The 14230-nt window shown below is 36.2% G+C and overlaps 1 protein-coding gene across 1 annotated transcript in view; it reads left to right on the plus strand.

Annotated features, from left to right (window-relative positions):
* LOC149775314 (acetoacetyl-CoA synthetase-like) overlaps positions 1-14230 on the plus strand; it is a 94772-nt gene that overhangs the window by 12229 nt on the left and 68313 nt on the right. Inside the window, exons 2-3 of the mRNA XM_089944162.1 lie at positions 2420-2523; positions 11761-11878. Of these exons, the coding sequence (XP_089800288.1) occupies positions 2420-2523; positions 11761-11878 (222 nt within the window). The remainder of the gene's footprint in view (positions 1-2419; positions 2524-11760; positions 11879-14230) is intronic.

The following is a 14230-nucleotide window of genomic DNA, read 5'->3' on the forward strand; positions in this document are numbered from 1 at the left end:
TCTTTTAGAAAGAATAATATGTATCTATGGTTTTCACATTGAATGTGCCATGACTGGGAATAAGCAGAAGTTTAAGAGAATTGGGTTACACTTTATGCAATGTTACACATCGAGTTGATTTGCTGATAAAGCTGATAAAAACTTGTTTAAATTATAATGTTGACTTTTAAACAACATGTTTGTAAACAGATTTTTTGATTAGTTACGTTTTATTTTAAAGAAACACCATTTCAGTTTTGTAAGCTAACGCATAATTTCTTGAGCATTGTAGATCCTACAGAAGCATTTCATGTACATATCTAATGTTATGTATATCTATATTGTGTGTTTAACTTTTGTCCATGATTATAGATTGTAAGGGTCATTTTGTAAACAATATATTACATAGGTAATTTTTGTCTATGATTGTAGATTATATTTTAAGATAATTATCACTTGTAGGTAATCCTGTTTTACTTGGATCTGAGTTCACAACATTGGTTTTCCCATTGTCTGATCTACCTGATATTTTCTTGTTCTTTATGAAAATTAAGTAAAAGACCTGACCTTGTCTACAAGTTAGAATGTTCTGGAAAAGAATGTTTGACCCTTATCCACATCTTCTTATTGTGTCTAATTTTTTTATATTAATTTTTCTTTTTTTGCATCAGAATTATTTTTTCCAATCTTAACTAAAGCTCTGTTCATATTTAAGAGGAATCTTTTATTTAAATTATTCATTGGAATTGCAAAGTGCTTATTCACTATGACTAAATCACTATTTTGGAATCATTGTGAATTCATTCAAGGACATTCTGGATTATATCACAGTGATACAGCAAGATTGTTAGCATATCAACACATTTAGAACACTTTATACATTTTGACTTGATAAAACTTTTAGGACTATTTGGGATTTAATTCACAATAGGATACTGTAAGTTCTTTTTAGAATATTCACTATATATTCTTTGGAAATAAATTACTTGTTTGCTGTTCAGTTCAGTGCCGCAGTTCGCTTATTGGCTTTCTATACATTTTTATTAATAGGAATGCCATGACAGAGATTTCTGAGATGGCAGAGACATTGTAAAAGAATTTATACTATAACATGTAGTTCTTGTATAATGTTAGAAAAGATAAATCCAGCAGACAACTAAAGTATGGAATTCTTCATCTGAGTATTTTTTAATAAGGAAGAAATTTTTCTTTATGAAGTAGCCTTTAAAAAATTAAAATTCACTATATGTTGCAGTTTTAATAATTTTAATAAAATGGTTGTAATAAAGCATGACTTGGACAATCTTGTTTTCTTTAGTTAGATAGTGAATTGCATGAAGAAGGGAAGCATCTTAACACAATGTACACTAATTGTGTGAATTTCTGCACGCAAAAACGAAGTCACAAGCCTGTTTTGCAAAATGTCTCTTATGAAGATTTATCTTCACATATATTGAGACTGGTTGTCATTTATGGATGTGTTCACTATGAAGTTGGTAACATGTCACTGTGTTGCCAGTCTAGCTCCCCCCTCCCACCATCAATCTCTACCAGCAAACTATACTGATCTGCCTTTTTTCCTTCGCTAAAACTGTTCAAAAGAAATTTGACATAGAGCGTACAAGCATAAGGGGCTTTCAGATTTGTACAAATAGCGCTTATCAAGAATTGGCTATAACTTAAAATTAGAAAACCGTATAAACAGTTTATTTTAAAACATGCTGAACGGCATTGTGCCAGATTTGACTGAAAGTATCCTGGCATGATGGGATTTAAAGCTTATATAAATGATGTAGATGTGGCAGCCATTTCTAAAAATAGAAGAAAAAAAACCATTTAGATGGCTTGTGTTCAGAAACCACTAAGAATATGACCAGATTTGACAGAACAGATTCTGGCATGAAGGGATTTAAGATTGATAAAAATAATGCTGATTCATCATCAAATGTGGCTATCATTATTAAAAATTAAAAAGTTTTTAAATTATTTTTCAAAGCACCTGATAGGATTTGACTGAAAGCATTGTCATGAAGGGCTTTCAGTTTAGTCAAATTATGCTGGTCCACTATGACCAAAAATAGAGCAACATTTGAGCAGTTTTATGCCCCCCCCCCAAATACTTCATAGAATTAAGCAACCATGACAGAAACCGTTCTTGCATAGAGGCCTTTCTTTGATGGACAAATGACGCAGCTGTGAATCAAATATGAATGAAGATTCTAAGCCTTGAAACAAATGTTTTCACAACAAATGCAGTCATTGAATTTGAAGGAATTTCTACAGGAAGCATAGGCAGATATCAACCAGTCTTGGTACCACTTGAGCCTCATGTTTCAGATGCACCTTTAATTATCTTAACAAAGGAAAACTATAACATTGTTTTGTTCCTTTTCTCAGCACGTAATTCATATAATGCTTGAAATGCTTTTGTTTCTTCCAGAGACTTACAAAGATTTCCATCGCTGGTCATGTGACAACTATGCAGAATTCTGGGAGGAACTCTGGAGTTTTACCAATGTTGTTCACTCACAGACCTATGATAAGGTAAGCTTATGTGTGTGTGCATACAAAAATCAAAATGGTTGCTGTGTAAGTTTGATGGGACACAATATGTTGTGTGTTGAGGATTTGGATCAGAAGTTTAAGCCCCAGTAAATCCATACTTAAATGAACTCATGACATCTAGAACATACAGTTAGCTCATACTTTTGATGCTTAGTTTTAGTTGAGAACATACAAACATTTGATCTTCTCGCGGGTCAGTGGTTCTTTCCGGGGTTTTCTGGGTTCTTCCTCCACCATTAATACTGGCCACCATGTATAGCCTATTGTGCTGAAAAATGGCGTTAAAGCCCACAACAACAACAACAACAAACATTTGATTGATGAAGATCAAGCTTAGACCGGTGATCAGTGTATGGTGGGCTAAATTTGTAGAATTTTAGTAGTATTTTACACGGTTAGTCTTCCACTATCGAGTGGCTTCCACTTGCATCAGTGCACTTTGTGGCTCTTTTTAGATGTTTAAGAATTAAAAAACACATTTTCTTCAGTTTATAAGATCAAATAAACATTCAGGGTCGAACAGGCCACTGATGCTTACATATGGCTAAAAAGAATAAGCCCTGGACCAAGGACCTCTAGACTTTTCAGGCCCTGCAGGCCATAGTGAAGATAGTGAATATGCACTGTCTATATCAACGGTGCTCATGGCAGAGGAAAACAATTATCAGCAAGAACTATTTAAGAGCAATGCCACTTGAGGCAGGTACACTTACTGGAGGTCCCCTCCACTCTGTAGTGTCACAGGATTTGAAGGACCAGCAACGCAGGTCTTTAGCAGCTAGAGGTGTGCATTATTACTGGTATACTGGTTTAATGTGGTATTTTTTTGTTGTTGTTACGTACCATGGTACCTTTTCACTGTACTGGTACTTCGGTTGTTTTGATCGGTAAGAACTGTATGGAAAATCCAGAGTTATCTTTTTACGAATTTAATGACATTAACAGGTTGTTTTCATTTTTCATGACAAAATAAGTATAAATAATTATTTTGTTATGAAACAGTTGTATTTGTCACAAATTAAGCTTGAATATGATAAATATAGTTATGTTTATGATCCTTTAATCATGTATTTCACTCATGTCACATGACAACATGATGACTAAATATGTCACATGACAGCATCATGACTAAATATGTCACATGACAGCATCATGGCTAAATATAATGTTACAAAAGATATTCAGGCCAGATTCAGTATTTGGAATTTTTTTTAAATTAAGACGGACAAAACAAAAATATATAATTTCTTAGTTATTTTCTAGTGTTTGTTAATATATTATGTATGTGGATTCCTTTGCAAGACAACCTAAGATTTTCAGGAAAGCATTTGTTTTCTGTTTGAATTTTACATAATTTCTCATATACACCAAATATTTTCTTTTTTGTTGACTAAGTCTGTTTTACTCAGTAATAAATATCTTGCCTGGGTGTTAGCATCTTGTCTGGGTGTTAGCATCTTGCCTGGGTGTTACCATCTTGCCTGGGTGTTAGCATCTTATTCAGAGTTTCCTTGCCTATCATGTTACTAGTGTGGCTTGGAAACTGTAGGCTTCCATGTCAATCAATGTTTCCTGTTTTCTAAACAAAGTTTCTAATGTCAACGCAATGTCTTTTACAGGGTGTCAGCTATATTGTAAACTTAATCATCCCACTTTAGTTACATTTGCAACATACCTGTAGCAATTCATCTACTATAAGACACTAACCATTTGATTTTGTGGTTGTAGGGGCTGGCAGTGATTTTCTTTTCAGCTGAGATTTTTTAAAATCTCAAGATAATTCATATTTTAAAAAAAATAATATAATAGATATAAAATGGTATTACTTTGCTATAAATCAGAGCAAAATATTTTTCCAACTACTGGCATGGAAGTTTTCAAAAATGTGTCAGGCCCCTTTTCCAAAACATGAAATTGCTGGTCCTTAGTATAATTGCTATACACCGTGGTACATATGATTTTGTTTGGAAATGCCACAGTATACAACAGGAATTTTTTGTGTGATACCCAGCGCTATTGGCAGCAACTCTACGCCTGTCCAGACTGGCCAAGAAGCACATACTGCTTTGACTGCCTTTTGTACCTTCTCCTAAATTGTTCAGGTGTTGGCTTAACAGTCTCACAAACAGCTTTATTTCAAAGCTTCCTCCAGCCCATTATTTAATAGACTAGGCAGAGTGGATGGAGAGGCCAAAGGAGTAAATCTTTGGACTTGTCCCCTTCCCTAAGGAAAGGTTTGCACTCTCTCCATCATTGTCTTCTTCTTCCCAGTGTCACAGTAGGTGCTTTTTTTCAGGAGTTTGATTGGACATCATAAGATGCAGACTACTAAATTGGTCAGGAATGCCATGAGGCCAAGTGGTTGAGCGGTCTTCATCAATCTTCATTAAACATTTATTCACATCCCCATCATCCTGCTACACAGAAAATACCTTCAGTTTTGTCTTGACCAGGGAATATTTCAATTTTAAGCTTTTGTGATCAGCCTAGCTTCCACCCCCAGTCTTTACCAGGGTGGTTAAGGTAGTAGCAGCCCACTCGAGGTCTTTAGGGATCCCCATCCTCCCTTATTTTGATGACTGGTTGCTGCCCAGTATCCTTAGAGATTCTCTTCTAAGTTACCTATATCTCATGTTAGTCATTCATTGACTTGTGTTGGTCTGATTCCCAACCTAGAAAAATTAATCTAATCTCTTCTATGAACTTATTATATATGTGGATGAATTTCCTCATTAGCTTAAGGAGGGGTTCATATTCTTCTGGACATGATCAGACAAATCCTGTCCCTCATAAAGGGTCCTCTGGCTGACCTTTATGGGAAATGTGTAACTCAGTACTCAAAAAATCTGATAGCCCAACGCCCAGGACCCTCTAATTTTAGATCGGGCCTGTCCTGTATTCTTAGTGAGATACCCATAGGGCTTGTAGAAAAAAAATTGTAATTTGCTTGAGGAGACTTTGATTGCACTGATGAAATGTGTAAATGTATTTTCAAGATGTTGACATTCCTACCACAAAATCGGCGCAATCTAAATTCAGGTCACCACTGTCCTGCGTGAGATTGAGATCTGATTTTAATCAAATTGAAGCATGGTGTGTCATGCAAAAAATACGAATTTGTACTTGCAAACTTTCTGACATGGTTGTGTATTAAGAAAACACAATGTTTAGTATTTTTCTCAAATACAAATAAAAAAAACCCACCACTTTTTATGCCCATTACATGTAGTATGTATGCCCATTACATGTAGTATGTATAAATGGTAAACAGTCATGATTGGAGCTGAGGTAAAACTATCCATTGGGCAGTTTAAATAGCTGTAATTAAAGGCAAAGAGGTCAGGTTTAAACCACCATTTCACATAGTTTACTCAGTTGGCTGACAATAGCAAGTGAGGTGTGTTGGAAGGCTGAAGTGGGTGAGCCCATTGTGCAGTTTACATAGGTAGGATCAGGAATCAGAACAACCCATTATAGGTAAATCAAAGAGATGCTGGATGCGTGTATAGGAACAAAAGTTATTACATATCATTGCTTTAATGAGAATGTTTTTTGCCATATGTATTATATTTTTGACAAATTTGTGAACAGCAGCATCATTTCTTTGAAGTCATATTTTACTGCACATATAGAATGCAAAGCAAGATCATTTCAGTTGTTGGAATAGTGTTCAGGTGTAATTCATTTTCGACATTGATTTAGGAAGCAATTAAGTATTAGAAAAGCCAAAAATAATTTTCAGAACTCATGGTTGACGAAGTTCTACTTTGTGATGGGGGGGCTATTAATTCTTTGCACATACTTCAAAACAACACATCCACATATATCAACTTTGTTCTGACCAGGATTCACTCAGAGAATCTTGACATATGTCAGCTCAGTTCTGACCAGGATTCACTCAGAGAATCCAGCAGAGAAGTTTGAACAACAGGGCCATCCAGTCCCTAGTGTGTGTAGTGTTGAAAACTAATGACACTTGGGTTCGAGTCTCAAATTTGGCCAATGTGGGTATGTGAAAAAGCTTGCCAGTAGCTTCTCGAGGGTAGGTGGTTCTTTCCGGGGATTTCCTGGGTTCTTCCTCCACCATTAATACTGGCCACCATGTATAGCCTATCATGTGCTGAAAAATGGCATTAAACCCTAGAACAACAACAACTACATAATGACACTTGCATTACCTTCAAACCCCCTATTGAACTCTCTTGAATTTATATTTGAATGGTAATTAGTGCAACATTGTGCAACAGTATTAAAAAAGGGGAAAATTTGGGCATGTGGAAATTGAAGTCCAGGCTTGTGAATATTCAGTCAGTGCTTGTGAGTTTATTTATGTCCCCAGCCCTGGGCCTGTGTCTTAAAAGAATTGTCTTTGAGCACTGTTGCTACAGACTTTGTTTTCCAAGAAAGACTTTTCTTGCACCTGCTTAAATTGCTGCCATCTGACTTTCACCACCGCCAGCATTGGTGGCTAAATCAAGGCTGGTTTCTAACTGGAGTCCCAGTTCACATCCCTGAACCACACTCCTTTCTATATGCCATTGCATCAGATGAAACTTTGCCAACCATGGATTAAAAGTAATGCATTTTCTCTGGGTCTGTGCAGTTACATCTGACTTATACATGAGTATAGAAAGTAAAAGATAGGTGAACAATTTTTAAAGCACTTTATGTTAATTCATTCAACAATATTCCTTGTACCTCGGATCAGACTGTACTTTTGGATGGTAAATGACATGTGACTTTGTTTTGCATGTTCTAAGCATTGATATTTACAGAATGTTTTATGGCCTGATTTGCACAATATGTATTAAAAATGACACCATCCTATTAAACTTGTACATGTACTGTGCTCTGTAGTCTTCTATGATGATTCTGTAATATAGTGAGAACATTTAATAAACCAATATATTTAAGCCCAAAAGGAACCATTAACCTACACTTTAGTAGTAGTAGTCTTCTTAAGTCTATAAATTGAAAAGGGATCCCTCCAACTTCCTGTTTGCTCCATGTTTTGCCAATACTGTCTTCACCAGATATACACTCTAATTCATGCTTGAGTGCTCTTTCAGACCTTTCAAAGGTTCTTCAACCCACAAGAATTACAATTGTAAATGTTTTTTCCCCATTTTTGAAAACTTACTGTGTTTCTGAATGTTTTAGTAAAGTGAACAATTAAAAGTCTGAAATCTGGTACACTTGCCACTACACCTTCAAAAACGTATCTGGAAAATACCACTTTAACCCTTCTTTCATTTTTATTTCTTCAAAGAACTATGTAATGAGTGTCATTGGAAGCCAGGGCCACGGATTTTTCCCTGCTATTTTGACTTCTAACCCTGATGTTTTCATGGGAGCTGATTGATTACACTGGTCAACAGTGAAATCATTACTGACTTGAAAAGACCCTAATCTGTAGTATTTTGGTGTGCCGAACACGAATATAACCGTGAAAAATTTGTATTGGCTCTCGTTTTGAAGATATTCATATACCTCATTTTCTATGTTTCACTGTGTAAATTTCTCCAGTAGGACTGCAGCAACATCCGGAATAATGATGTAACATTGCATAATACCATCATGCTCACATCATCCACAGTTGATTGCATCATTTTCAGATGCAATGCAATACTAATGCCATGCGGCTGCTGAAGTAAGTTGACGTCAGCAGTGTACTATACATGTGTAGGCCTATTATACTAATGCCAGGCGGCTGCTGAAGCTGATGTAAGCAGTGTACTATATAAAGCCCAATCAGATAGGTTCAGCATTTAAAATATTTTAGACGTTGTGCGAGACAGTTCAAGCTACTGTTACATAAAACTTATTATTTTATCCATTTACGTACAATAAAGAACAGTAATGCCTGGAAAGTGTGTTAATACCGCGGACAATTTTTGCTATATTTGTGGGGAAGTGACATTTGCCAACCAGAAGAAAAGTATCAATTCTCAAGTGAAGAAGGCATATCATCTTTACTTCGGATGCAAGGTTGGTGACCAAGACAAGCCTTGGGCTCCGCATATATGCTGTGCTACATGTACAACACAGCTTTCACAGTGGTTGAATTGCAAAAGGTCATCAATGCCGTTTGCAGTCCCAATGGTGTGGAGAGAGCCAAGCAACCACCTAAATGACTGTTACTTCTGCTTGGTTCCTCCTCTTTCCGGCGGAATAACGAAGCGAAAGAAGTCGAGAATAGTTTACCCAAACATTCCGTCTGCATTGAGACCAGTTCCACATGGTGAGGGACTTCCTATTCCAGAACCTCCAGCAGAATATTCTCTTGATTCATCTGACGAAGACAAAGGTTAGTCGACCTGTTCTTCTCCTGGTCCATCAGCATGCAGTGATCCAGATTTTCACTGTGGTGCATCATCAACCCCACACAGAATAACACAGGAAGAACTAAATGACCTGATTCGTGATTTGGACTTATCAAAGAACAAGGCAGAATTGCTAGGATCAAGACTCCAACAATGGAATCTTCTAGAAGAAGATGTCACAATTACTGCATATCGAAAGCGCCACCAGCAATTGGAGCCTTTCTTCAGAAAGGAAAGTAATCTGATATTCTGTTCCGATATTGAGGGCCTCATGAATGCTTTAAAAATCACTCATGACCCACAAGAATGGAGACTATTTGTGGACTCTTCGAAACTGAGTCTCAGGGCTGTGCTTTTGCACAATGGAAACATTCTTCCATCTATTCCAGTAGCGTATGCTGTCCACATGAAAGAGACATACGATAACTTAAGGCAGCTACTGAATTCCATTGAGTATAACAAGTACAGCTGGCACCTCTGTGGTGATTTGAAGGTAGTTGCCCTTTTAATGGGACTGCAGCAAGGATATACAAAATACATGTGTTTCTTATGCGAGTGGGATAGCCGAGCAAGGGAAATGCACTACATGAGGAAGGAATGGACTCACAGGCAGAATGTAGCCATTGGAGAGAAGAATATCCAACACCCAGCTCTGGTTGAGGCTCAGAAAATCTTGCTACCACCCCTTCACATCAAACTAGGTTTGATGAAGAACTTCGTGAAAGCCATTGACCGGACTTTGCCAGCATTCCGATACCTGCATGAAAAATTCCCTCGACTCAGCGAAGCAAAGATTAAAGAGGGAGTTTTTGTGGGTCCTCAGATTCGAGAGCTTTTCAAAGATGACCGGTTCAACAACTTGCTGGAAGGTGACGCGAAACAAGCATGGAATGCTTTTCGCCTAGTTTCTATAAACTTCCTCGGAAATGTTAGGGCAGAAAACTATAAGGAACTAGTAGAAGACATGTTGATAAAGTATAAGAAACTTGGCTGCAATATGTCTCTAAAGATTCACTTCCTTCATTCCCATTTGGATTTCTTTCCTAGCAACTGTGGTATTGTTAGTGATGAACACGGCGAACGTTTTCATCAAGATATCGCAACAATGGAACAAAGATACCAGGGAAAATGGTCCACTACAATGCTGGCTGACTACTGCTGGACACTCCTCAGAGATGCTCCCGAACAGCTGTACAAGAGACAGGCGAAGAATCTAAGATGTAGTCAATGACTTGATTTTTTATAGGTAGGCTATTACAGTTGACCTTTTACTATTGGAATGCATTTCGTTATGTAAACATTAATTTCTTGCAGATTACAAAAAAACTAGAGCCAATTTTGCAATTTGACTGTCATATTCGTGTTCAGCACATAAAAATTGATAAGAATTGACTAATTTTATTTCAGTAACATGACTTTTGTAAAAATTTGTTGTCCAGTGTTACATTGATTCTGATTGTTCAGAACTTTGATCTTAAGGGTGCTCTGATCCTCAAATCCCAGCTCTGCAAGAGCTCTCTGTAGTGAGTGTCCTTCTTCCAGGACCTTCAGTTTCTGCTCCTTGACTCACTATTTTCAACTAGTCAGTTGTCATACAGTTTACTATGTGTTGGGAAAGCGATGGTATTGGTCTTATATTTTAAAATCCTGCAGAGAGCTATTCTATGTTTGATAAAAATTCCCTCCTACTACAAAATGATCTCTTTACATGGATTCACTATTATACGCATGTACTAGCATCAAATTGTTAATGATTTCATTTTTGCCAATCAGAAATGTATCCTTTAATGATGAAAGCTTGACTCCCTTCAGATAGGAACTGTCTGATAACTTATTTTAACAACCATGAACTTTGATACCCATACAATTAATGGTTTGGTTTGGTTTCGCGCTTTATGGCATTGAACCACAAATAGGTTATTTAGTGCCGAGGCAATGTGAGTAAAGTGCTGTGCCCAACAACACACCATGATTGTCAGCCTGGGCTGATTCAGTTTTAGTAATATATCCACACCCTTTTGGTTGTGAGTCCAGCATGCCAAGCACTGAGTCAAAAAATCATAATGAATCTATTTTAGGCCAACAAAAAAAATGTGTGTTTCCTATTGCAGTGGTTTTAAAATTAGGGTAGGTAGGTTTTTTTTTTAAACATTATAAATATGATAAAGATTAGTATATATCGTGTATTAAACATCTCATGGACTCGGTTGAACCAGCTCAGTTAGATGCATAAATCAATTTTGGGAACTTTTTCTTTAAATGTTGTATACATTATACTGATTAGTATATATGATGTACTTAGCACTTCAGTTACTGGGATAAACCAACTCAGTCAGGTGCACAAATCAGTTTTGGGATTTGTTTTAAAAAATCATTTTTTTAACCATGGAGGAAAAAGTGCTAGGGTCAGCAATGAAAACAGGGACTGTTGGTTGATGGGAGGCCTTATTGTGCCTGTGGACCATTTGAACATTTGAAACAATGTATAATAATGTATCCACAAGCAAGACACTGATACATTCATCACAGTAATTTCAAGGAGGTTGATATTCTCACACTGAAATGTACCATATTGCTATAAACAAAATCCATGATATGAATTTTAATCCTGTTGTGCAGATTATATTAAACTTTGTTTTATCTGTATATGTTTTTTTTAACCTTTGCTTTGACAGCCAATGAAAGAAATTAATTAGAAAAAAATTACAAGTTGGCTCATCCTCATTATATAAATCAGTATAATTTGTAACATTTGTTAACTGCTACTAATACGATCAACACAACTACTTCAAATGTCATTATCATCATCATCATCATTGTCATCAGGATTCAGTGTTAGCTTGTCATTGCTGTAGTGCATGTTGGTCTGTTATTCTCATTTCTTCCAAACCAGGTCGTAGACAAGTCAAAAGGGATTGCTGACATACCTGAATGGTTTCATGGGAGTCGACTCAACTTTGCAGAAAATTTACTTCGGTACAGGGATGACAGAATTGCAATCTGTGCTACAGGTTTGATTCACTTTCACGTCTTCTTTTGAATTAAAAGAATTACATCTGTATTGTAATGGATAGTCATGAAATGCTAGAAAGATTTTAGGTATACAGCATCTTTGCTAGTCAAGGTTTGGATATGTTAACCCTATCTACACCTTGGGCTGATCAAGCAGATATTTTAGCACTTTGTCCTAGCGACATCTATTGGATTTCATAGTTGCCTGCCTTAGTATGTAATGCCAACTAACCAATAGTGTGTAACAGTGGTGCGTTGTACATCGGTCAAAAACAGTGAAGGCAATTGACTTCAAAAGGATACTTTGTAAGTTTAACATCGAAAAGCAGAAATTTGCTTATTTATGAGTCCATTCAAGTTGTGTGCTCCCTTTGTCTCTATCATCAAGGAACAGTGTTCATATTTGAGCAACTTAATTTTGATTGGATGTGGCACCACATCCAATGAAATTCACAGACCCAAAGCACAGAAATAGCTGCCTGATCTGCAAAGGTGTAGATAGGGTTAGTATGTTAGAACCTTGGCTAGCGAAGATGGGTATACAGGTATTGTTTGATTTATGCTGTAGATGTGTTCTTGAGGTTATGGCATAAATATAATTTAGCATAATTCAAAAGTAATCAAAATGCATACTCGTCAGCTTCGCAGAAATCACCGCTCATGGTGTTTGCAATGGTCTTAAAACAAGCACAGTGGTACAAATTAAATGTTTTTTCCTCATTATAAATGGCCCTAAAAGGAAGCACTTAAATTGGTGTAAATCGAGCATCATATGAAACATTAACTACAATGGAATATTCAGGTTCTGGCTGAAAAATGATGAGAAAAAACCAGAGCTAAAAATTAGGATAGCCCTTTGCCTGGAGCCTGTATAAACATTACATGGGTCCCTGTTCCTCCTGCAGCTAAGTAACTAAGGGGCATGTTGATATTTTGATAATCTACTACTAAGGACAAATAGATTTTTACATACTGATTCTTCCTTCAAAACCCGCTTGGCCATGGCATGTGTGAGAAAAATTTTCTGCAAGAAAATAAGTTCAATGACAATTTTAATCTTAGAATGGAATTTTCACATTTAGTTTGGAACTCTTACAGGAATTTCCTGATACCAAATGTGTGTGTTCTATAGTTGTTGCGCTTTATAACAGTATTGAATGGAGGTGTAAATGATCACTCATGACAGTGACATAATTATTGCACACATTCATCTTAATTTGCATAAAGACACAAGAGAACATTAAATATGACAAATAGATTTGTATTTTTGACACATACTTCATCTTTTTTACATGTTTATTTTGCATTGATAAAACAAGGGATGTAACTTCTACATTAAAGCAGTTATCTTTACAGTGATTTGTTTCAACAACATATGGTCAGAAACCAGCTTAGTTGCTATAACAAGAGTTGCTTGTATATGATTGTCAGAAACCAACTTAGTTGTTATAACAAGAGTTGCTTGTATATGATTTGATCAGAAACCAACTTAGTTGTTATAACAAGAGTTGCTTGTATATGATTTGATCAGAAACCAGCTTAGTTGTTATAACAAGAGTTGCTTGTATATGATTTTATCAGAAACCAACTTAGTTGTTATAACAAGAGTTGCTTGTATATGATTGTCAGAAACCAACTTAGTTGTTATAACAAGAGTTACTTGTATATGATTTGATCAGAAACCAACTTAGTTGTTATAACAAGAGTTGCTTGATTCGATCAGAAATTTTGTATAGGTTAAAGTCTTCACGAGTAAAAAGATCCCAAACAATTCAACTAGAGTGAAGTTGATGGCACGCCATTGCAAAATACTAACTTTATGGAACTGTTGTCTATATTCAACTGTTGTCTATTCAAGATTGAAAAAACAGCTTGACGTCATAAAGCCCCCATAATACATGTGTGTGTGTGTGTATTTATATATAAACATACACAGAGTAAACCCCCAATTTATGCATATATTGTGTTCTTGAGAAATCTCTCATATTCAAATTCATGCTACATATACAGGACTAATAAGATCTACACTTGATGATGGCTACAGTGTGTATGGGCTCATAAACCATACCTCCAGATATTTGATTATAAAGGACTCTACCAAGATCTACACTTGATGATGGCTACAGTGTGTATGTGCTCATAAACCATACCTCTAGATGCTTGATTATACAGGACTAATAAGATCTACACTTGATGATGGCTACAGTGTGTATGTGCTCATAAACCATACCTCCAGATGCTTGATTATACAGGACTAATAAGATCTACACTTGATGATGGCTACAGTGTGTATGTGCTCATAAACCATACCTCCAGATATTTGATTATAAAGGACTCTACCAAGATCAACA

Source organism: Sinohyriopsis cumingii, chromosome 19 (genome assembly GCF_028554795.1).
Source record: "Sinohyriopsis cumingii isolate HCF-2022 chromosome 19, ASM2855479v2, whole genome shotgun sequence".
In the NCBI taxonomy this organism is placed as follows: domain Eukaryota; kingdom Metazoa; phylum Mollusca; class Bivalvia; order Unionida; family Unionidae; genus Sinohyriopsis; species Sinohyriopsis cumingii.